The 26,696-nt window shown below is 36.8% G+C and overlaps 1 protein-coding gene across 2 annotated transcripts in view; it reads left to right on the forward strand.

Moving 5' to 3' along the window:
- Nucleotides 1-1,681: 1,681 nt before the first annotated feature.
- Nucleotides 1,682-26,696, forward strand: part of src (v-src avian sarcoma (Schmidt-Ruppin A-2) viral oncogene homolog) — a 40,374-nt gene continuing 15,359 nt past the window's right edge. Inside the window, exons 1-4 of one of the 2 annotated variants that reach the window (XM_027145143.2) lie at nt 1,682-2,104; nt 23,784-24,060; nt 25,069-25,168; nt 26,262-26,279. In XM_027145143.2, the coding sequence (XP_027000944.1) occupies nt 23,793-24,060; nt 25,069-25,168; nt 26,262-26,279 (386 nt within the window). In that variant the 5' untranslated portion in view covers nt 1,682-2,104; nt 23,784-23,792. The remainder of the gene's footprint in view (nt 2,105-23,783; nt 24,061-25,068; nt 25,169-26,261; nt 26,280-26,696) is intronic. The other variant, XM_027145144.2, reaches the window with a different exon arrangement.

Genomic DNA, 26,696 nt, shown 5'->3' on the forward strand with positions numbered 1-26,696 from the left:
AAACTAAGGCTTTATCTTATGCTTTAATTTGATTGCAATGATTACTAGCCTTTTCTTTTTCTTTCCACTTTCAAATGAACATTTAACTTATTGGAGCTACTTCCTTATATAAGCCAAAGCAACCACTTCATATTTCAGCAGACAATGGAGCAGCTGTTCTTTTTCCTGTGGCAACCAGCCTGGCCTGCGTTTCACCTCATTTGACCTAACATTCATTGATCAGTGGTATGAGAATGTGTGACATCTGTTGATAGGGAAATATCTGTAGAGCGTATGTGCCACTGGGAGAGATTAGAGATAAAACAATACTGCTTTTCAAATGCCCTTGTCAAGTTGTGTTCACCTAAAAAAAATCTGTTTACCAGCCCTCTCACCCCTACCCACCTACCTACACTTTCTGACACCCATTCTCTATCACAGTACCTGACATATACTGTATACACCAGTACACATGGGCAGAATCTGCTATGCTGCCTAGTCATTAAATAAAGGTTATTGAAAAGTGATGCAAGACATCATTTGTTCTGAGTATGATTCCTGTAACAAAGCTAATGATTCTCAGAATAGCCAGTCCACAATTTTTTTAATTAATTTTATTACAGTGGTGGAAATTACAACCTTTTTATTACAATCTATTTATTATTGCCATTTTATAGTTATTATTATGGTAGATTAAATAGGTTTGAATAGGTTTAATATAAAACTTAAAATCAATTAGGCCTTAGAATAATGTGTTTTAGTGTACTGTTCAGTGATATTAGAAAAACTGTATCCTTTAAATGTAGCATATAATCATAGCATTTTAAATAATGAACTGAATATTCTGGGCTTTTTCTACAAAATGGGCTAGACAGGGATAGATGGCCAAACCTTGAGCTAGACAGGCACAAATTGAAGAAAAAAAGATGTAATCTATAAACCTACAACTTGTAACAGCAAGTTTTATTAATAATAATAATAATAATAATAATAATAATAATAATAACAATAATAATAATAATAATAATAATAATAATAATAATAATAATAATAATAATAATAATAATAATAGGGAAACTGGGTAGAGATAAAAATCAAAAAGTTAATGTACATGTGATAATTGTACCAGCAGCTGTACCAAAACACACACACACACACACACACACACACACACACACACACACACACACACACACACACACACACACATTTATTTATTTATTTATTTATTTATTTATTTATTTATTTATTTATTTATTTATTTATTTTAATTATCTCTAGGCCGGAGGCAACGGTGGCAAGGAAAAACTCCCTTAGATGATATAAAGAAGAAACCTTGAAAGAAACCAGACTCATTTGGAGATTAACATACTTCAGTAGATGAGACTGTTGCATGAGCAAAATCTGGCTTTTTGTACAAAGCACCTGACATGCTCATTTGCTTCTATTTAAAAGGGGAATCTATAGAAATAGTGCAGCTTCTGTAAAGATTTTTATACTTTGGTTTAAATATTAAAAAAATATATATTTATCTCAGACTATATATGGATTTGGAAAAATTCTAACGTTATGCAGCACAATAACTAAAACTATGAGAGACTGTATCTGTCGCCCCCTGCTGGTTAAAGTCTGAAAGTCTCTCTCTCTCTCTCTCTCTCTCTCTCTCTCTCTCTCTCTCTCTCTCTCTCTCTCCTTTGCTTTAAGGCTCAGCATTGTGGGCAGTTCCTTATTGTAACAGGTTTCTTCTTTTCGGCGACGGTTATTTGTTATTACATGCAGTAACATTGGGTAGCCTTTGAATGACATATAATATCAGCAGATATATATGTATACAGTCAAAAGAAGGATGTTTACAGCTAACTCGGATATCCCCTTCAGTCGGAAAACCTGGTCATAATTAGGATGTTTTCAGCTGGCGTGTGGATGGTCAGGGATAGTTATGAGCACACAAACCCTCCCCTGTTTCTTCAATGAATCTCTCTCCGTCGCTTGTCGTCTTGTTTGTTGTGTATTTTTGAGGATGGACATCTGAGTTCGGGTCTTTCTGGAACTACTGCTGTGTGTGTGCGTGTGTGTGTGTGTGTGTGAAGCGAGAGACCGGTACAGCAAAAGGGACAACGCCGGGGTGAGTGTGTGTGTCTCTTTATTATCTCCAATGCATGTTGCTATATGTGGTGCTGCAGCCTACTTCTCTAACACAGAGTACTATTGAGTTAACTACCTTAGTATGTGGTTTAGGATGTAGACTATATACACCTACATTTATGCTTTGTGTCCTGTGGAAACAGGAATTGAAATGAAACTACAGGGAAACGTGCATTTTTAAATAAAACGCTATATTCATTCTCAAATCTGATTTATTTTTCCTTCCTGAACAGTAGGAGCTATAACTATGGTGGGTTTTTAAATCCCTCATTAATGAAGAAGCAACTTTATTTCCCTGCACTGTCATGTGCCCAGGATTATGCACCCACTCCAAATGACTCAAAACATCCTTAACTTAAAATAAATACACTTTTTGTTTTTTGTTATTTTGCTTGGGATTTTTTTTAAGCTTTGTTTTGATTAAGGACCAGACCAAGGAACATTTACAGATTTTTTTATGATAAAAAAAGGTTTAAAAAGCCATTTAATATGCAGTAGATGCTCCAGTGCTTATAGACTGATAAGCCTCTAAATCCCTCTACAATGTGATGTTCAATTTATTTTCTTAAATCTAAGGAAACCTGTCTTTAAAACCTGCAAGAGCTAAAGAGAGTAAGTCATACCTTTTATTTGTTTCAGTAAATGCCTGCCTTTTGTTTTTCTTAATTAGTTAAATTGACTAGCATAATCAAAACTAATGCCAGATCTAGTAAACAGAGAGAGAGAGAGAGAGAGAGAGAGAGAGAGAGAGAGAGAGAGAATGCAATAACTGTTTATAGCTGCTATAAATTAAGGGATAACCGGAAATAACTTGTTTCACAAATATTCCAAATGCAGTAAAATGTACGGATGGATAAATCTGTGTGTACAGATTGTCAGTTTTGGATTTTGGTACAAGCAGCTAGTAAAACAGCAGCTAGTAGCTGGATTTTTCAGTAGGGTTGTATACAGAATAGGCACAGATGTGTCATATCTGTCCTCTTTTCCATTGCATGCAATCCTTTGCACCTCTTTTCCATTGCATGCCAAGCTTCAAATCAAGTTTATCGTTCATTAGAAAGAGTTTATGTGAAAAGAATTTTTGATGATTAAAATGCATTGTCTCTACTATACATTAAAAGAAAGAGATTAAATAATGAAAGCTATGCCATGTTTCCACGGGCATTTTCTTTCATGTTCATAGTAACCTCATGTATGTGATTTTTAAAGTGAATTAATGGTCCTTCATTAGATTTTTTTTTTAAATCATACCAGTGCAGAACTTAGGAAAAGGGAGCAAAGAGCCAATTAGGTGAGCTTAATGTCTCTTGGAATCCTGTGAATGCCTCAGACTGAAAGCTATGCACATTTACGCCAGCCTCGAATGAGATCACTGGAAAATCAGCTCTTGAAGGCAAGATTCCTGCTAATTTGGAAGCATGCCAATGTACTGGAGCCTTTGTATGAAATACACTGAAACTCTCTGTCCATGGATACACTAGGCCACACCATCAATGGCTCTGCTGTTTCTCCAAATTTGTTGGATATCTGGCAAGTGGATAAAAGTAGCTTCATCTTTAGATGTGTATGAGGGAGATCAAGAAAGGAAACAAGAGCCTCAAGTACAACTGGGGACTTGAGATGAGTTTATTAAAAAACGACTATACTGTATAACCTAATGAACTCAAGGTTTAAAACTTGTGTGTTCTGGAGTCGTTTACTTTGTTTATTAATGAAGTTATCTTAGATTAGATTGTGTGTAGTTGTAGAGGTTAAACAAATAACTGCACATTATGATATGGTAGTAAATTCATATCATTTACAAGGAAAAGTACTCAGTCACAGAATTTAATAGTGATGCATGAGTTGTGTTTAAGCCATTATTTTTAAAACTTGAGTCAGTGTTCTAGCCAGTGTAGGTGGCCTCAGACTGGCAAAAGTGTGTAAATGTCTTAATGCTCTTATAAACTGTTTTATTGTTTGTTTTATATTCTTTAAAATCCCTCTGCATAATTATGCAAAAAAAAAATTTTGTTATGTCTAATTTAATCAGTATATTTTTGATGAGTATTTGCTGTTTTTATGCATTTTCAGTTACTTTTCATGACCAATTTTTCATTAGCAGTTATCAGTACCAAATTATTGTTTAACAGCTTTCCCCATTCCTTTTAGGGATTAATTTATAATTTTTTTTCATCACTGGGACTTAGTTACAGAGTTAAAGTCCGTCATCTCAGTATGAGTCTTATCTGCCCACGTCTTTCAAGATTAGAGTAGGATTGTTACGATGTCATGGTTTCATGCTTATTCACGATATATAATTGGATGGTTACATCACCACTGAGTTATTCAAAATCCTGATTAAAATGCATTACCATCTATAACCCTCTACCTAATTTTTTATTCCACGTCTCATTTATTTTGTATCTGGCTGTGATGTCCCAAAAACTTCACAATCCCTCTTTATTCACCATAAATCATTCTCCAGCCTCCTCTACTTTTTAGCACAGAGGCCGTGACTGCAGTGAAAATGCTTTGTCAGTGCAAACAAGTTCCATTGCCTCCTTAGATGTTACTGAAACTCTTTGGCTATGAAAGCAGCACCTTTTTAGGCACAACATGGCAACTTTCTACACAGCGCACACTTGATTATATCAATCCCCTCTGAAAATATTGGAACAGCAAGGCCAATTCTTTTGTTTTTGCTATGCAATTTAAAAAAAAAAACTTATTTCAGATCAAAAAATTAATACAAGATGATGGATGTAGTGAACAACCAGTTATTTGAACCCATCCATTTTTCAGCTGATCAAAATTATTGGAACATGTGACTGACAGTGTTCCTGGTTGCCCAGCAGTGCCCTGTTAGATTGCTTGTTTAAACAATGAATAACTCTGACTGTCTTTTGGGTTTTACATGTGGAAAATGTAGACAAAAAGGCCTAACATGGAAACCAGAGAGTTACCTATGACCATTCTGAAGCTTAGAAAAAAATGAAAATAATCCAAGCTATTGCACAACCACTAGACATTTCTAACACAACAATTTCTTATGTCTTAAAAAAGAAAAAAAAAACACTAGGAGATGTAGGCCAAAGAAAACAACAGCTGATTTGTGTTCTGCATTCATTCAGCCACAATTGTTGCTGCATTATTTCTGTACATTTTCACATCCTCTAGAACTTGTTTCTAAAATCATATGTTGTGAGGTCACTATGTCTGTTGGTCCTCTCTTAGCGTTAATGTGAAGAAGAAACCCCAAAGAGTAGTCAGTAAAATCACCAACAGCCTCTACGGGGCAGGGGAGAAGATATCACGTCTTTGCAGAAGACTTAAGAGCAGAGATATAGAGTCCATACCACAAGATACAAATCACACAGAAGCAAGCATAAGGCTAGATTGGAATTCACAAAGAAGTCCAGAGATGAACTACAAAAGGTCAGAGTGTGAAGAAAGAAATAAACTGGTTATGATCCAAAACATACACGCTTATTATTCAGGCATGTTGGTAGTAGTGTCTAGGTGTGGGCTTGCATGGCTACTTTTGAAACGGACTTAATGATGATGGTAACCCATGATGGTAGCAGCAGAATGAATTCAGAAGTTTATAGAAACTTTCCGTCTGCCAGTTTACAGAGAAATGCATCCAATTTAAACAGAGGTACGTCCTCATGCAGCCTGACAACGATGAGAAACACAATGTCAGCTCAACATTTTATCAGGAGAAAAATATTGGATAGTTTTACTCTGACCAATCTGGTCTCTCACAACACCTACTGTACATCTATTTGAGTAGTATTTCACATCCTGAAGAGGAGACTGAGGGAGAAACCCTCTTAAATAAAGCATCAGAGGAAAAGCATCACAAAGATTGCACTAATTTGAAGATGCCAGTTGGTTGATTTGAGCAGTTTTTATAACAGGCAATCTTGTAAGTAATTATTTACTTTTTATGTAGTTTGGCCACCTCCTATTCCAATATTTGTGCTCACCTAAAAAAAATTACAAATGTGCAATGTTCTAATTTGTTTAACACATCTGGAAATATATATCAGGATATTTATTCTGAAATCATTGTGTGTGCGTGTGTGAATGCGTGTGTGTTACAGCTTGTTACAGCTCTGTTTTTGACAGGGATGTTGTGTTTGAATAACAACAAAAATTTTCCTTTTTTATATGTGACTTGAACATTTTGTACCTGAATCTCTGATGTGCCTGAACTGAGTCTTTAGGCTTGTAGTGCTCAATCTGTAAAATATGCATTTCAAAAATATATTGAACCACCAGGATAGAGATTCTGTAGTCTTCCAATGCACTGGTGTATTTTGTAGTGCAGACAGTTCACTTCTGGCAGAATACGTAACTGCCTAATCATTTTCTGTCACACTGGCCCACTTATGGTCCTAATTAGCTCAGTGTAATTTTCAAGGGCACATAGCTAACTGGGAAAGTGGCATCAGTGTTTGTGGCAAAGCTGCCTTTTAGAGATGGGAAAGAGTCTGAAGCTGTTTTGACTGCTGGGCTCTTGAGCAAATTCATTCAGGTAGATTAATGTAAGAGCAAAGCTGAGCATGGCATTTAAATCAACTAGCCCTTTAACTAGACAACACATTTTTACAGCAAAGAATATTATTTATTTCTTTTTATAAAACTTTTGATATTTTGAGTACTACCACTTCTTATTAGCACTCATGTAATAAGACAACAGACAAACTACTAGCGACAAAGATGGATTTCTTGGATGGTAGTAAAAAAATGTAGGTTAAGAATTCGACAAATGTATTATTTAATGAATTAAAATGAATTAAAAAAAACTTGTGGGAAGATTTAGGAAGCGAAAATGACATGAGAAATCTTCTGTGGCTAACCAACCAGAGATCTGCATCTATACACATGTTAGGGCCATTAGAATGGAAGATGCGATGTGAGAGTTCATGGCGAGGAACACAGAGTGACTCTGTCTTCACAGACTTAGGTTTACTTCCTGTCAGCTTGGGAGAAGAGAGAAGCCACAGAAGCTGTACATCTCTTCTCAATTCCTCCTCTGTTCTCTCCTTTCTTTCTCCTCTGATTTTTCCCCCCAACCTTTCCTGCACTCGGGCGACATGAATAAAGGGCAAGTTGAGATTTAGTGTGACAGAAGCCTTATTTTTTTTTTCTTGTTGTACTGTATAAGTATAGAAATCTAGCTCCCTGAAGAAGTCATTGTGCACTAAGAGGTCCTTATGTGAACCTGTGGCTTCTTCTTCATGTAAGATCACAAATAGTCTGGAAAAAATCCTTCTGTTTTTAGATGTTGTTTTGTCTATAAAGGCTTTGCAGTTGATTATGGCTGTAGCTCAATGTCAAGGCCATATTGTTACACAGAGCCAGTTGGTGTATTAACATCTTTGAAATGCATGGATGATGATGACAGTGTGTGTAACTGGGAGCCAATTTCTAGTCTTCTTTTTGCTTTAAGGTGAAGAAATAAATTTATATAAACTTTTAAAAAAAAATCTATTTTAGAAGTATGTGAATTCTTTGTTTGTCTGCCAAACCTCTCAATAGAACTTAATAAACTCTAGTATTGTTCTTCATTCATTTTCTGATTACTTTTTGCTGATAAATATTCATCATTTCTCAATTTATTTGTCAAATATCATACCGTTATGGTTGGACGCAATAGGACGCAAATGAACGGGAAACGATTAAGGGTAAAGTTCTGCATTTATTCTGCCACAGTTGTTGCTGTGGCTACATTATTTCTGTACATTTTCACGTCCTTTAGAACTAGTTTCTACAATCACACGTTGTGAGGTCACTATGTCTGTTGGTCCTCTCTGAGCTTCAAGCTTTTATGCCTCATCCATTACATTTACTGTAGGTCCTTTTCATTTCATATTCTTATTAATATTAATTGTGTTATTAATATAAAATAGTGAGTGCACTGGTCATTTTATTCTTCTCTGCACAGATTTCCAGCCAGCTAAAAATAAACAGGAGTTCAGAAAATGATCATGTGCTCAATGGCTGGAGAGGCCACAAAAGGCTGAATTCTTTTTTGTATTAGAAAATTGTGTATAGTATTAACTTGTGCACATGATTTAAATAAACTTGGCCATGAAATCCTAAAACAAGGTCAGAAAATTATAACGCACACAAATTACTTCATCCATGTTGTCAATTTGTTTCCATACAGTTCTCTAATTAAGAAATTTGTACCTACAGAATCGCTCTGGTAGCTTCTAACAACAAAATAATTTGTGTTTATCTGTTATACTACAGCAGTGTTAACTTCTCCTAACTAGAATTAGAAGCAGGTTTGATTAGGCTTAACTTAGATTGGAAAGAAGATAATTAAATTTTCTACAACAACTCTGACAGTATTAATGCTGTATTTCAAATCACAGGTTTATATTCATGTAGTAGTTTTAATCTATTTAGGATTCCATAGTAATAATGTATACATACTGAGATAGACGAGACACTTATAGAAGGAGTCTCTAGCGTCAGTGCTTTGTTAATAGTTAATGTTTTCTGGCAATGGAAATTCTTCAAAAAAGCGCAGCTTACATTTTGTCTCATGGATGTTCTACAAACATTAAGTGATAATAAAATATGGATAAAAAAATACAATCAAAGATTTAAATTATTGGTAGATTGCTGTAGTATCAAATGGAATAAAACAGGAAGTTGCGTGAAAAACCTGGAAACCAAAATACAAATATCTTGTGTCTTGAGTGTTATATAAATATTCTGCAAAAGATTGTCAGGAAGATTGACGATTAGAACAGCACCCTAAAAATTGTTTAAACAGGAATCCAATAAATTGATAAAGATATTTTTAAATAACGTTATCCATAACGTTGTTTAAAAATATTGTTATTCATTTAATATCTACACGGCCATGGTGACTCATTGGTTAAGGATCTTTCCTTCTGATCGGAGTGTTGCGAGTTCAAGCGTGGGCATGGCCGAGCTGCCGCTGTTAGGTACTCGAGCATGGCCTTTAATTTTCTCTGCTCTAGTGGCACCGTAACATGGCAGAAGCTCTGCTCTGATCATAACTACTAAGTAGATGGGGATTTTTTATAGTACTCTACTTCAATATTTCTAATAAAGGACCTCTAGTGTGTATCACCTTACTGGTGCTTGAACAACATAATACAGATCTCCAAGTGTACAGGATGAAGTAGTACTAATATGACATGTCTGACATCAAAGTGAATGAAGTAAACAGTCCAAATTGTCCCCAAAAATTGTCCAAGTTCCCAAAAAACCACCTGTCTCTAAACCTCAGTTACCAAAAATCCCAAACTGAACCAGGACCTGGCAGTGTTGTGATGTTCGGTATACTGTATATTGTAATAAATTAAAAAAATAAAAGGCTTCGCTATGCCACGTTTTAGAATATCTTGCTTCAGAGCTTCTGACAGTATACGCAAATGTGTTTTGTCCATTTAGTGATTTAGTGTGTAAGACAGAATGTGCTAGCAGAAGCATGAATTTGAAGGAAGTCATTTGTATATCAAAATATCAGCCGAGCTGCGATGTAAATCACAGCTCTGCTTTGATCGCCAGCCTACACACTGGTATGGAAATCTAGAAGGTGTGAGTCAGTTTCATGACTGTGCGTGACACCGTACATTACAAGAGAGAACCTTGTGATCTGGGTATTTTTCTGCTGGCTCCTTCTAATGGCTGACATTTATGCTGATGCAACATTTGTGTTGTATTTCAGTTTGAATGTCATGACTGATTATTCCGGTGGCAGAAGGAGGATTTGTGGCAGGAGGAGGATATGTGCTCGTCCTTTTTGCTGTTGCCTTGGGCGAGTTTGACTTGGGCGAGAGATTCTTGCATGTTGACACAACCTATAAAGTCATAATAAAAGTTCCAACCGGTAGCTCTGACTGTTCCCTTTACCCAAACTTGCTTTTGTGCTGGTTCACAAATGTAAGACTGATAAATGTTTCTAGCACCATTGTAGCCTACGTAAATGTCACGGGCATGTAACCTAGTTATTCTGCCTTAACTTGCACGGAAAGGAAACTTTCATCTAGGATTTTCTAGTAAAGGTCATAGCAGTCATTTTGCAGTAGGCACTCTCTCTTAGTTCATAATAACCTTAAGTACTATGATGTCTGTACATCACCATTGAGTAAGGTTGTAATAATTAAGATTGATTTGCAAGGGCTAAGTGAACTCAGACATGGAAATGTCTTCATGCTTGTATGTAAAATCCATGACATACATTCAGTGTTGTGCTACTGTAGTTACTAAGAAATAGTAACTAGTTACCGGTACTAGTTACTTCATTCAAAAAGTAACTCAATTACTTTGTTGATTACTTACACCAAAGAGTAACGTGTTACTGTTAAAAGTAACTTTTTAGTTACTTTACCTTCTTTAATGTTCCCATTAATTCCCTTTTATGCGTTATGGTCTATACAAACACAAAACTGTTTGTTGATCTGTCCCTGGCTAACAGTCCGGTTAAAGTCTAGTCGCTGTTGTTTGGATAGAGGAGCTTGACTCGGTTCAAGTGTGTCCACCGACACCGGTTAGATTCTAGCTTTGTCGAGGCATATAGTTTCTGGAGGTGCTTCGACAGATTGGAGTTGATGTTTATCGCAGTAGATAGGACCTTCGAACCAGAAAGACACAGCTTACATTTGACTAAAAGGTTTTTGTCTTTATGCTCAACTAAAGTGAAATAACGAGTATATTTCCACTTTGAGAAACTCTTCTTGCTCTCGCCTTGACTCGCCATTACTGCCGCACATACTTGAATAAACGGAAACAAGCCCACAGTGCGTCCTCATGTTTACAGTGGTTGGCATCCACCAATCCTACAATGAGTCGCTGCTGTAAACAGGTTAGACTGTAGGTTACACTTCAGCCAAAATGAACTAATTTATAAAAGTAACGGACAAACGCACCATATGGTAACGGTAACGGAGTTACTTTATTTAAAAAAAATTGCGTTAGAGTATTAGTTACTGTCAAAAGTAACTGCGTTACAGTAACGCGTTACTAGCCCAACTGCCCATTACTAGCCCGTTACTGCGCAACACTGCATACATTGTATTCTATTAAGATTTACATACACCGTATTTGAATACAAAATGAAAGTTTTGATCTTTATTACTTGTTTTAGGACTTGTGCTGTGCAATATTTTCTTGATCACTAGTAAGTCACATCACCATTAACCTGTCTGTAGGCTGTCTTGTTACTAGTGTGTATGCCTGACATACATACACTTCAAACACGAAGAAATAAAAAATATTTCAAATATTTGACCTCACTGTAACCCTGTTTAAATCAGTTCTGAAATCGAATCAGTTTATTTGGTTTCAGTGACAATTCCTAATTCCTTAAAAATCTTAACATTTAAGCACTTGTACATGATGAATCACAGTCAAGAACACTCATCTCAGACGGAAAAAGGCCCGCACGCAAAGACAAGCCGAAAGCACAATGCCTCCTTCTTCCAGTGGTGAAGGCATGAGGAAGTGCGAAACATCTTTTCCCACAATATATTATGGAATCTTCTTGGACTGAAATGGAAACAGGATACTGCTTGGGCTATTTTATAAAAGGCACAATATGGTATCATCTTTCCAGATACATTAAAAAATGGCTGATATGGCCATTTCAGAAAAGACTACAATTCTAGATGCACAGGGGTAATAATTAAATCACCTCCCATGTAGATGGGGCAGGTATCATATTCCATGCAAAATAGGTAAGAAGTACAGCCAATATTTTTTCACAGTTAACTTTAATGCATAAGGAAGGTACAGTACTAATGGACTACAGTGCATAAAATGTGTATACACTCCATTGTCATTTAAAGAAATCTTTTATAATCTGCATAATCATAAGTTTTCCAGACCTAATTTATGCATTCCTATCTAACTGTTCTGGTCTGTACACATCTCTAGCTGTGCTAAGCATGAATAACATACGCACATTGGGCAGTTGGGTTGTATTCGGAGATGAGTTACAGACACATGGTGAGGAGTCAATAAGGAACTTGCACGTCATGCAGCTATGGATTTGGTTTGGACATAGACAGTTGCACAGGATTTGCATGAGGCACAGAGTTTTCTGAGAAAACCGTGGCATATCTTGGTTACATGGAATTATGACTTCAGAGACCCAGTAATACTGCTACCTGCTCAGTCCGATATTGCACAAGATAGTTTGATTTAGCTCCAATATTTTAATATATCAATATTTGCCTATATTAAATACTTAAATATAAGCTTTGTGCTCTGGTCTTTATCAGGGAACATTTGAAGTCTTCGGCAGGAAGGAATTAGTGTTAAGTCTTTAATGAATTCAGACCTGTTAGTTCCTCAGGAGCTCTTGGTTGCACAATTCCACTCAACCATAAACTGCTGTAGAAAGGACATTATTTACATTTACATTATTTACTGTAGAGTGTCACCCAAATGAGGATGAGGTTCTCTTCTGAGTCTGCTTCCTCTCAAGGTTTCTTCCTCATTTCATCTCAGGGAGTTTTTCTTTGCCACCGTCACCTCAGGCTTGTCAATAGGAATAGAGGTTAGAGATAAATAGTAATGTTAAATATCAAATACTGCTTCAAGACAAGCGCTATACAAATAAATATAATTGAATTTAATAATTATGCTACTGGTAATTAATTAGGTTAGTATTCCCTTCTTATGTCCCTCTTAAATTTAACCATTTTTTTTTTTCTACAAAGGGAACATCATATAAGAGGGCATCCTAATCAGAGGTATAGCTGTAAACATGGCAGATGAATGCCTGGTCAGCTTATCCTTCAAACAACGAGAATGATCTCATGATGGGAAAGCACATCACATTAACAAAAACATTGTGATTATTTTATTACTTCAGCATATTAATAGCTGTAGTGTTGTGTAGGAGCAAAATATATAACAGCATGTGCTGCACCAAGTGCTATATTATAAGCTGCTGATTAACACAGATGGAAAATATTTGTTGAATGAATCCAGTAATCTGAATGGTCTGCATGTGTGTAACCTGATTGTGAATATGGAGAACTTTCCCTCTATATATTCCAGCAAAATTTTAAACTTAAGTCACCAACATTAGACATTGCCGCTAAATGCATAAACTTTTAGAACTGCCCATGTGCTGATTTGATTACAGTATATAAAATTTCTCAATAGTACAGTGATGCATTCACTAGTCAGCTGATCCTAACTGTTGTGTGTGTGAACACTTGGAATGATGATCTGTGAGAATGCATTAGATTGTGACCTGATTATGCATGTTAACACGCCGCTGTTTAGGTGCTTAATCAAATTGCAGGGGTTGTGTTTCAGTTTTTGTTGATAGACGCTGAAGAAATTACTGGGATCTGCATCGAGACGATTGATGAAGAAAAGAATGGTTTCCCCTCTGGGCTAATATATGTGTAGTTGTGTGTGAGTTAGTAAACTAGCATACCAGAGGCTGTGTGTGTGTGGTGTGTGTGTGTGTGTGTGTGTGTGTGTGTGTGTGTGTGTGTGTGTGGGTGTGTGGGTGTCCAGACTCGTTCTTTTAGCGAGCTATGCATTCTTCAGATGGGACAGGAATGAGTCACTTACAGTCCACCCGGCACACACGCTCACACACACACACACACACACTCTGTCTGTCTGTCTGTCTCTCTCTCTCTCTCTCTCTCTCTCTCTCTCTCTCTCAGATAGTTTCAGGTTTAGAATCGATCAAGATAACAAAGTTTTGATAGAGATCTAAAGAGGTCTTGAGATCTTAGAGGCTATGTTTCATCATTAATTAATGTTGTCATCTTAGTTACTGCTAACAGCATTAAAAGCAAAACGTCCTGCAGTTTGTATTTCTTTGTACATTTTAAGCGTTTGAAACTATAGTCTACTTCAACTGATAGAAATGAATATTTATTAATTATTATTCTATTCTCACCCCTAGGTAATCTTTAAGAGCAGTAATGAATAGTCTTGAAAAAAAGAAGAGGAAAATCTTGGGTTTTATTTAATACACACACACACACACACACACACACACACACATACGCCCACACACACACACACCCTCCCCCTTCTGTTCTGTCGTTTCTTGACTCATCCCCAACATGCATGACCACAGATCATTGCTCTTTGAATTCACCATGACCATATTTAGATGAAGAAGAGGAACAGTAGTAGTATGATTGTTTACAGATGGTGGTGGCGCTAAGGATTTTAATGTATTGCACAGTAACATTTTTTTCAGTTAAGAAGGAACCAACTGCAGTTATATATTAGTTTTCCTAATGCTAATAATATATATAATGTTAAAATAATTAATTTTAGAATAATAAAAAATTTTGCCACATACACACAATTTGGAGTGGAAAATTCAGTTGCTTGGGCAAACAGAACTCTTCCTAGAGCTGAGCAAACTGAGCAATCAGGGGTTCTCCCTTGATTGCTCAGTTTGCTCAGCTCTAGGAAGAGTTCTGTTTGTCGAAGCAAACAAAAAAGGCTTTGGTAAGAGAGTTGGCCAAGAACCTGATGGTCATTCTGTTTGAGCTGCAATGGGTGGAGATGAAAGAAGCTTGCAGAAGCTCACCCTTCACTGCAATTCTCCACCTATTTGGGTTTTATGGCAGAGCCAGAAAGAAGACTCTCCTCAGTGAAAGACTGCTTGGGAAAAAACCTAAAAGTCTCTAAGACTGATGAAATGAAGATTGTATTGTGTAGCCTCAATCTTGAATGTCATGTCTTGAGGAAACCAGACATCCCTCATCACCTGTGAAGTAACATCCTAATTGTGAAGCATTTTGGTGGCAGCATCATGTGGTCGGGGTGTTTTTTTAGGGCCAGGGAATAGGGCACTGGTCAGGATAGGAGAATAACAGGACCATGACCATAAGCATAAATTTAAGACCCCTTAAGAGTGGCTTAGAGAAAATTCTGTAAAAGTCCTTGTGTGACCCAGCTAAAGCCCAGACTTGACCCCAGGTGAACATCTCTAAAACTTGTCACTGCATACCCAAATAGACTCAAAAATGTCATTGCTGCAAATGGTGCTTCAACTAAGTACTGATTTCTAGGTCTGATCTTATTTCAGTTTGATACTTTAGTTTTTTCTCCTTTTGTAATAAATTTGCAGCAACACAAATTTTTATATATAAGGCTACATCATTTCAAAATGTAATTTTTATATATAAGGCTACATCATTTCAATAAAATGTTTGAAATACTTTCTGAATGCACAGTACATATTTAATGAGTACTATTTGCTCAGTGGCTCTGTAAACAAGTTCGTTTTGAGTTATTTTTTTATTTATGAGCCTCCACGGTGTCTCGGTATAATAGACAGCCAGCTGGGGTGGTGAGTGACTCTTTTGGTAGACATGAATCATAAGTCCACATACCTTTTTTTTTTCCCCTCCTCAGTGACAGCAGGACGTTCTCCAAACAAAGCGCTAAAATCATGCTGGGTCCCAAGGTCCTTTTTAAGGTTGTGCTGAACTTATTAGCACTGTCTTTACATGCGGATTTCAACTTAGAAATCTAAAATGCAAGATGCAACACCAGTCTTTAAAAATGTCTTTACTGGTTTTGTATATTATTATTATTATTATTATTATTATTATTATTATTATTATTATTATTATTAAGGGTGCATCAATGAATTTAGTGCATATAGTAGTACACAGATGCAACCAAAGCTCCTTTCTATTTGACAGTGTCTCAGTGTTCCACATCCTTTCACTTCATTCCTGTGATAGCTTGCTTTGATTGCTGTCAGTGCTTTCATTAGCTGGCTGCTATAAAACAGATGTCCTGCTGTGATGTGTATTACCCAGACATTGTCCTCTCTACACATAATGTCCATTCCACATTCCATAATTTATTCCTGTACATTGAAAAGGATTACCAGGAACTTCATTTCGGTTACACGTCTTGCAAACAGATATTCCGGTCAAAAAGAATTTTTGGTTCTGTAGCTCTGAAGAGATTTTCACTACAAACAAGCTTGTGGATAATGAGTGATTTGTAATTTACATTCATTTGCATGAAGTAGTGTTTATGGCAGGCCAGGAACCACTAAATGAGGGGAAGAATCTCCTCATGGGATTGCTATAGCAAGTGACCCAGATCATTTTTTTATAAACCCTAATTATTTAATGTGTCAGTGACTCAAGTATGCAGAACAATGTCTCTGGGAAACAGCTGTTAACAACTGTCCATACAGGTTTTCTGATTATTTCCATCAGACATCGTATAGAAACCAAACATGATATCTGAACATATGCATTTTTGTTTATTTATTGTTTATTTATTTGCGTTTTTAAGTATTTTATTATGTCGTAAATTACATTATGTAATGCTGGATGGTAAGAACTTCAAGATCTTACAGCTGTTGACCATTTCACATACGACTGCATGGGGATGTTTTAAACATCCTCTGGAAAAAGAAAACACACGTCATAGAGGAAGAGGCAGATCATCAGTCTTCATAATACTACTAATGCAATGAACCACAAATGTACGGTACTGACCCATATTTCTCTAAATCCTCATCACAGACTGTTTTACTGTTATTCTACTTCGTTCTTATAAAGACCAGAAAATGCTTGGTTTCAGGAATTCATTGGCTCTTGTCCATAACACCCTGACCTGTTTCACCTCTGACTCCTGCACCTCCTGTCACAGTGATCCTTGTTGATCAAAGATAGCACTGTAATCATGACCGTGCAGAGGTGTTATCCTTTGTTATACCAAAAGTGGAGTGAATTTGTTTTCCTTCTATACTATACTATATAATAGACTGTTCAGAAATAAAGACAAGCTCACTTCATTTGGAAGATTCAGAAGGTTTTAGTCGTACCATTGTTCACTCAGCCTTGGATTAATAATCTGCTAAACAGTGCTTTAATTTCAAATCAACAAAAAAACCTATTCTTCATACAGTAGCTGTGTTCATTTAGTAGATTTGTGAAAGAGACATAGTGTACAGACATCTTGCTAGAGTTGTGTAATGTAAATAACAAACTGAAACTGACCTCGTGTCTGCCTGTGTCTGTAGAAGACAGTGAGTGGGAGTTGGACAAGCTAACTTTGTCAACAGTGGAGTCTTGTGTGTACAGTGCTGTGTGTATTAGAGTGTATATGAAGCAGAATTGTGTTGAATATTACTGTTTGTTCTGTTTTTATACAAGGCCATACCATTGTAATTCTACGCTAATTAATTCAAACTTAAACAGTGACACTTCTTTTTTTTAATGTATAAATGTTTGCATTGTTTGCCAGTTTCTTTGGCTGTAAATATACAATATGCAATGATGGATATATTGTTATAACTCAAGAACTTGTATAACACCAAAACTGGTGTTATTTGGCAAACCACAGATGGGATTTGACCATGACCATTAAATGCGATTAGAGAATTAAATGGCAGATAATCTTGCTAGAGCAAGCATTTGGATTAGATCGCCATTGTCATGGCATGGGATGAAAGCATCCTACTTTTTATTCATTCGTTCATCTCCAGTAATCTCTTTATCTTGGACTATGTCCCAATGAATTTGGAGTCTATCCCTGCAACACTGGGATATTTCACTATGGATGGGATGCCAGTTCATCAGAGGGCAACATGAACACTCATGCATTCACACAGATGGGGAAATTTGGTATTGTTTAACTACCTGCATTTTTTAAACAGTGGCAAGGAACCAGAGAAAGACAGGAAGAAAATGCAAAACTCTACAGACAGTAACTCAGGAATAGGATTAAACAGGACACCCAAAACTGGGATACAGCAATGCTACCATGGCACCACCTTTCACTGCCACTCATTTAGTTTTCAATACTATACTGTAATTTACATCTAGAATATCAAGGTGAATGCAAGTGCAGGATAGTAAACCTATCCGTGATTGATCCATTTTATATGAGGAGGTAGAGTTATTATTATTATTTTTTTTTTTTTTTTTTTTTTTTTAGATTATTATCCAATCTGAAGCTGTAATGTTAGTCAGTTTTTCAAATGATGGATATACCATGCATGGAAAGATTATGCTGTATTTTACCTTAGTGATATTCTCAGGTAATATATTTTATACTGTTACATTTTATATATATATATATATATATATATATATATATATATATATATATATATATATATATATATATATATATATATATATCCTGTCTTTAAGAGTCATTTGCCTAAAAACTGGCAATTTTCAAACAAATAGACACAGTTAGGCTGCTTTAGATGTTATTGTTAGCTTTGCGTAGCTATAGCCAATGCACCATTTATACCTATGTAGCATGCCTATGTAGCATTGGCCTTGTTAGTACATAATTGTGGTGTGATGAGTATTCTATGTGAATCAGAAATAATAATTATAGTTATATTAACCAACAATATTAATAAACATGTGTCTGAATAGACCTTGGTATGAAGTTGTTTTTAACACTACAACCTTTTTTTAAGGAGTGTAAATCTGATTCCTCTTAGTGATTTGGTTTAAAATAAAAACAAATATGTCATATAAGCCTTCCCCAATGACCCAGAAATGTATCAGGGTAACGGCTAAGCCTGTGGGCTCAAAACCGTATAATACAAGATTCATCACAGCAGCCTTTAGTCAGGTGTTCCCTGCACCACAGCTGAATAAATTGTTCCAAACATTCAATGTGGAATTAATGCAAATGCATGAAAAGCAAGGTGGCTATCTCCTTGTACAATATGTGATGGTGTTCTGCTCTTTTCTAAATGTCACAAGTACACAGTGGCACTCAGACTAATGGAGACAAAATGGTGGTTTTGTTTTTCACTTACTGAAGGCTGCAGGTTTTGTACCTGCTCTGAGAGCTTTTCTTTGTGCGCCTGAGTGATAAACTGCTTGAGTGAGTAGGATGTAATTAAAGAAGGCCCCAGATCAGCAGTAACACTAGAATCACATTTACCACTTTTAACATTTCAGAGACCTTAAAGAACATGCCATTTTAAAGATATTTTCAGTCTTGTAAGGTGTGAATATTCCAGTTACTACCCTGTCAATAAACTCATCTTGTGTTAATGGGCTCAAACATCAGGGCAACGTCATGTGGAACAAGACAATTAACCTGTCTTAGTATCCCATCATGGATAAAAATCCATGTTGCTCCCTACAGTTACTAGGATAATCTCTGCATTGAGATTAACCAGGATGACCTTAACCAGGATGAAGCAGGATGTATATAAATATACAATAAACAATATAAATGATATACATGATTGATGTTTATTTTTAAAATCATTTGATCATGTTTTTTTTTATTCTGTAATTGCTAAGTTTTAACAGTTCTAATATTCATCACTCTGCATACTGTACCAATAGTATAATATTTTTAAATTAAAAAGCATCGATTTGACTTCAATCAGATATTTTCATCAACATTAAATCTACATGACTTAACTGAAACCAAAAATCCTTAACTTTTTTCACAAAACTTTCATACATGGAATGAGGCATTGGGAAGCAGATGTTGAGAACATTGGACCAGTTGTTAATTTTTACTTTTGTTTTATTCACATAGATGCAGTGCATAAAGTCGTGTCAATGTTTACACAAAACACAGTAAAAGGGGAAATGTAATGTGATCTCTATGACTTATGACCTCACTATGGCCATAGCACTGCAGTTATTGCCTGAAAGTTTAGTTTGAATATTTCAGAAGCTTACAGTATGATCTTTTTGTTTTTTCCTGCACATGAGTGACTGGAGTTTACTAGTTTATCAGTAACGAACATCCAGAGTGTGTTAGTTATGCAGTCAGAAACATATGCAAAATCATATAAGAAACAAAATTGTGGTAATGCAGTAACGTAGATAACCAGTCTATACAACCATGTTGAGCAGAAAAGTGTCATAAAACACACAGCAGTCCACATGCTGAGACATATGGACTACAACTGCAGAAGACAACATAATGTTCCATTACTTTCAGCCAAGAGCAGGAATTTGGGAATTCAATGAGCACAAGGTTTTTGGTTAAACCTATTGGACAAAAAACAACACCTGGTTTGAAATTACATTTTTTCCCCTTTGTAATTTTCTCTCATTGTGTCACATGATTAGTTAAATGGATCATGTCATAACCAAGCAACTGTGTATGTGTTCCTATTAAAGTGGCCATTGAGTGTGTATATAGATATATTGGTATATGTGACGTATTGTATAGTGTTTTCCTAATAGATTTCAATATACAGTATTTTGGTTTAGTTAGAGCTAAGCACTGCAATTTCTAGTTTGAGGGTTTTTTCTAGTTCCAGCTAGACAACACTTTAAAAAGCTCTGAATTTGCTTGGCCTTCTACCTTAAAGAGAGTCCAGGTTTTAGAGCATTTTGCTGTAACTATTGTTTTGTCTGTAGTTGAGGGAAACAATGCTCAAGTCTTTTGTCCTTTTCCACCTTCGCTCAAGTGACTGAAGGTTTGAATAAAAAAAAATCTTGGAAATGTATTCTTTCTCCTGAGACTTAGCACAGTTTTCTAGACAACAGAATACTTATATTGACGTGTAGAAGAAGCTTCTCTGTAGATTTGTATATAATAGTGAATAGATATATAATGCAAAGGGCTGCAGATTGTGTGGGTTTGTATGGTCTAAGCAAATACTAAATCAAAAGATTTTTTTATTCATTTAAGTGCCACTCCATAGTTAAAAAACATTCACTGTAAATGTTAAACTGTGTACAGAATTGTCTGGGAAGGTTTTCAGTCATAAAGGTTAAGTTGAGGTGTCTCATACTACTTGCATGTCTTGGCAAGTGGAGCATAATCATGAAGACGTTGCTTCCTCCACCCGATAAAGCCCCTTCGAGAAATGTTTTATTCATGCTCAATTGCAGATACCAGGGCATACTTCTGTGATGCATGCCAGTAAATACATAACATTATAAAAATCTGATGGAGTCTTCTTAGCTGCTCCAATGTCTCTCCCCCACATGAACTCACAAGCATGGATTACAGACCATGATGTAATCATACAGCTTGCAACATGCACCGGCTCCAGAATTCCTCCTAACAGAAACATGCCCCATTTCCGAATTCCTCCCACTGGAGACATGCACCAACCCCCAAATCGCTCCCTCTCGAAACAGCTGCTTGGAGCCATGAAACGCTGATCCGATGGAATCTCCTCACCTGGCACATAAGAGAAAAAGCTCCATGCTGTTGTCTCCAGGACAGTTTATCATATTAGGAAGGGCTGTACCATCTGACACATGAAAAATGTTGCTAGTTCCAGTTTCAGCTGTGTTTCTTCTCAATCTTTACTCTCTAATCCTGCCATTTTGAGACAGTGGGTCAGACACTTACTTTCATTTTCCCTAAAAGCACTAGCACACAGCACATTTAGGGCAGAATTAGGCCTTGTCACAACAAGCCATTTAGGCAAAAGTTCTGAACAAACCATGACTGCTGCTACCACTACCCATCTTAATTGAGACTGGCACTTTCATAGCCCGAGGCTGAAAACTGAATGTGGAAGGTCACTGTGTATCTTGTCCCCTAATTGCTGACATCCAAAATCTATTTGTGCAAAGTGAGAGATTGATCAGTCTGCCAATTGTGTCTGGATTAAACTAATGATTCACTGAGTCGTGCGGACAGTGTCTGCAGAAATCATGCCCATCTGGCAGCGTGTTACTGTGCTGTGCAACCACTAGGTCTATGTAACATAACAGAACGTAAACAGGGTCAACCATTCTGATTATAGAGAACAACAACTGCACTAAATAAATGAACTGTAGCCAGGGCTGGAAGTTCTTCCTGCATGAGATAATGTTAGATTAGTCAGTGCTGATCCTGATTTATGTGGATCAGCTCCAGTAGAGTCGGCTAAGGACACAAAATCGCTGGATTTATTGTAGCCACTGTATATTATTTTTCCTTTATATAAAACACAAATGCAAATGTTCTGGTGGCCATATACAGTCCATGAATGTATGATTTTTAACATATGACACTAGGGAATACTAATTAGAAATATTTTTTTAAAATAATAGATTTGTTTTATTATCCTGTGTATAAAAGGTAAAACAAATCTCTCATCTTCTCTTGCTACTGATAAGTGGCAGTAAATGACCTCTTCTAGCAATATTCCAGAATATCTCTTTCACCCTTTTATCACTTCTATAGCAAATAACTCCTAGATCTAGTCATTGCCTTGTTTTTTTTTAAAAAAAACAAAAAAAAAAACAACAACAACAGGGGGTCTTTCCATTTTTAAAAAGCCCAGATGGCTTAAACATGGGAAACAACCAACTGCTAATTTGGTCTAGCTTTTTTTCTAAAGAATTCTTTACAATAAGTTGTCGTGGTTCTTTTTTTTTTTAAACATACTAACATCTGTGGTCTCTCCATGAAATGGTCCTAAAGTCCTAAATCTGCAAACTATTATTTGTTACTCATCTGTCCATGAATCAATACAAGTAGTGGTTTGATGCCTACATGAAGCAGCTTTAATATTAACGGGCATGGAGGGGATGCACATCTGCTCTGTGCAGTTCCCTCCACTGGTGAACCACATGACACAGTGCTTGGTCCTTTTTGATTTTACTTTTATGCCTACTCTCTCGTGGTTTTTCATGCCACTGCTATGCTGCTGACACATAACCCCTGCTCTCTTTTTCTTCTTTAGACACTCATGTTTCAGCACAAATCTCAGCTTGTCTGGCAGTCATGTCAACTGCTAAAACAGCCTCACTCTTTTGGGAAGTCTTCCCAACAGATGTATAAACATGGTTGTGGGAATTTCAAATTTAGTCACAAAAGCACTAAGGTTGGCTACTGATGTAGGGAGTGTGAAGGCCTTCCATTTAGTCCCAAAGGTTTGCAGTGGGGTTAAGGTCAGAGCTCAGTGTAGACCAATAGATTTGTTCCACACCAATCTCGGCAAACTGGTTTTAATGGAGCTCATATTTTGTGCAGCTGCATTGTCATTTTTAAAAATGTTTGGGTCCCTTAGTACTAGGGAAAGGAAAATTGAAGCTACAGCAAACAATTTCCAGACTATTTTGTGCTTTTGACTTTGTGGCAGCAGTTTGAGGAAGGTGATGTTTTGGGTTTTAAATATTTAAAGGTCACTGAACTAGTACACCTGTACAAAACAATAAAGCGACCACTCTACTGGTGTTATTAAGGGAAAGTGAGAACTGAGAATTTAGAAGTAGCACTAGCAAGCAGAGACTTGATCGGACTAGCAGGGTAAATGGAAAACAGAAATGTATGTGTGGTTATGAGGGAGCATAAGGGCGTATTATAGAATGCCAAACAGGTATTTATAATGTGAATGTTTGCATGTGTGGTGTGTGTAAAATGGATCTCAGAAAATGTCACAGCACGAAGATCAGATTGCAACAGCTGGCAGTGCCGTGCGAAGGGAAGCAGCTGTACGCCCGTACAGTATGGCAAAGCTTACACTAGAGTGCATTGTGAATTCCGAAGAATTACTAGAGGTCATAGCTCATTGCAGTTAAAATCAGCAAAAAGGAAAAGAAAGTGCAGAGGAAGCAGTGTTAACCACACCATATTGTTTATGCAGAATTAAGTAATTCATATATTTATTTTTGGCAAAGGTGCTTATTAAATCATTTACAAAATGCTCTATTGTGTACTCAAGTTTGTACAGTATGTTTGTATTAATATCTGTTTATATTTTTTTTCTGTAGGCTTAAGCCATGGGAGGAAATAAGAGCAAACCCAGAGAGCTGGGCCAAAACTCCCGGAGTTTGGATGGCACCGTTAGCATGAACAGTGGGGGTGGCAGCACTGTGGGGCATCACCTCAACTCATGTCAGCAGAACTTCACACCCAACCGGACCCCTGCAGTGGATGGCTCACGACATGGTGCCCAAAGCATCGCTAATAATGCTGATTTCTCCCTGTTTGGAGGAGTGGAGTCCATGAACAGCCTCACATCACCTCTTCGAAGCACATTAACAGCAGGTGTAGAAAAATAGCTAAATTAGTAATGCTCACTTTAAAATATACTGAGAGCACTGTATCTTGTTTGTAGGAATGTCAGTGAAAGTTTAGTCAATGTAGATCCAAGTGCATTCTAGGAAAGGTGGCCTTTAGATGTGGCTCCTCTGAGACGAGCGAAATTGGTTCAACCTAGTTGTGTATGATTCTTTTTTTTTTAAAGCATTATTAAACGAATACTGCCTTCATTGTAATTTTTAAGAATAAATATGTCTCTTAGTGGGATTATCCCTATGAGGTGGTAGTTGTAAGTTGTCAACCAAGGTAAATAGACCTTTAAGGCATTTCACCATGAACAGAGGGGCATCATTAGTGATTAAAATGTATTTACATTTAAAACACTGCACTGAATCCATGTTATTAGGCTTTCAGATGGTCTGCTGGGAAATCTTTACATTCTCATCTAACCGAAAGTACATTTCCAATATTATTTTTTTAGAATGACAAGCAGAATATGAGTGTTTAATACTGGAAACCTTAATCCTGCATAGCACAACATAAACCCTAATTATAATACTAGCACATCACTGTAACCTTTCAAACATTTCATCAGTCTAAAACAGAGATGCTAACCAGACCTAAATAACGTATTTACATATGATGAGACCGCAGCACAGTTCATACTGTAGGTGAACTTTTAGCCAAACAATTTCTACCTTTTGTCCATGACACAGTATTGAGCGACATTATCATGGGAGGATACGGACTATGGCTATATAAAGTCGACCTTCGAAGGGATTCCAGCACTTGCTAATTTTCTGTCTGTGTCAGTGCAAAAGATGAGCTCATCATACTAGCGAACATTAACCTAGTTAATTTGACTTCCAGCCAAGAAAGTACTACTGGGCAAGAACATTGGAGGCTTTCACTTGGACGATAGCCAGGCTATTGAATTTATTTGTCCTTCTCTGTAAAATGTTTCTAAAATAGGAACTGATTGTGAATTATTGTTTTATTTTTGTCTTTCTGCAGGAGGCGTGACTACGTTTGTGGCGTTGTATGACTATGAATCACGCACTGCCTCTGATCTGTCATTCAGGAAAGGAGAACGGCTTCAGATAGTGAACAACACGTAAGTAAGCACACACACACTCGCTCCATTTCTCTCTCTCTCTCTCTCTCTCTCTCTCTCTCTCTCTCTCTCTCTCTCGTACAAACACTGTTGCCATCATTACTAAGATCTCACGTTTTCTTCTAGACAGACATGCTGTATATTATGATCATACTCCCTCAGTCAAGTGCTCATACAGACACGCACGTCTATCCTGTCTGCACCACTAAAGAGTGTATAACCTCCCCCTTCAGCCTCCCCCCCTTCGATGTCTGGTAACCATAGGAACAGGCTCCCCCTTTAAAGGCTGGAGATGGTGTTTTTGGTTTTGTTTATCTTTTCCTTACTTTTTTCTTCACTGCACTCCTTTTTCTGGGTTTTCTGCTCACAGCTGCACAAATCCCCGACCTCCCCCTTTCCCCCCTTTTTTTTCTTTCTCTCTAAGAGTGAAAGGCAGTTGCACATTCTGTTATTCCAGTGATCACTTCCAGAGAAAGCAGCAAATCTGCACTAATCAGAAACAAGGCAATCAAATTAAAATCCCTTGTTACACGTGTAAAGGGAAGCGGTTGTCAGAAATGGCATTATAATCCTCTTCTACTGTGTTGTAATGAGAAAGCGAGGCAATAGAACACAGCCAAAAATCACCATCAACATAATCTCTCATATAAATATGATTTAAAAACGTAAATATTAAAATGGCCAGTTCATCAGGTCAAAGTGCAGGGCCAAGAATGTGAAGACTGATTTACTGTGGAATCAAAAGAAGAGCAGCAGAGCATGATGCTGTTGCTCACCAAACACACACGTACACACACATATGTACACACATACCACACACGCGTCAATACCTTTACACTGATGTCTGCTCCTCATTACATTTAAACAAGGTCTAATAAGAAGAATACATGCATTTAAATAGGTTGTGTTTTGTTTTTCTTTTTTTTTTATTGACCTGGTCAGTCAAGCACTGCAATGTGGTTCCTGTTGTCTCTTTACTCTTTGGCTTTGTGGCTTTGCTCTAATTCCTGCTATGTCTGTTTTTTAATCACAAACCTATTTCACACCTCCTTCCTCCATATCTTCTCTTATGTGCGGACACTGTTTAAAACAGGAGAAAGCTGAACTGCAGGTAGGTAAATACTGCTCGCTTTCATCTATTGCTTGATTTATGTCTGCGTCTTCAACATCATTTTTTCATGATCATCTGTTTATCAAAAACGAGTGCATGGCAAGCTGGGAAAACCCATCGTAGTGGCCGAGTTCTGCAAATAAAAACAAAAGCTGACCAAAATAGTTTTTTCGGCCTAAAGCATACTTTGACACCTCATCCTTAAGAAGACATAATTTGGGTGTAACCAGAATGTGAAGGGTTTTTCCAGGCCCACACACATATACTGATGTGTCTGTGCAAAACTAGCATTCCACTTGATGACACAGCAGTTTTCTTGAAGCTAAAATGAAATATTCTGGAGGGACTGTGTTTCTATATGGTCCATATATGTGTCATAAACGAGATGAAGGAGAAGAAGTGTGTGCTTTTTGTCAC

This window comes from Tachysurus fulvidraco, chromosome 23 (genome assembly GCF_022655615.1).
Source record: "Tachysurus fulvidraco isolate hzauxx_2018 chromosome 23, HZAU_PFXX_2.0, whole genome shotgun sequence".
NCBI lineage: Eukaryota > Metazoa > Chordata > Actinopteri > Siluriformes > Bagridae > Tachysurus > Tachysurus fulvidraco.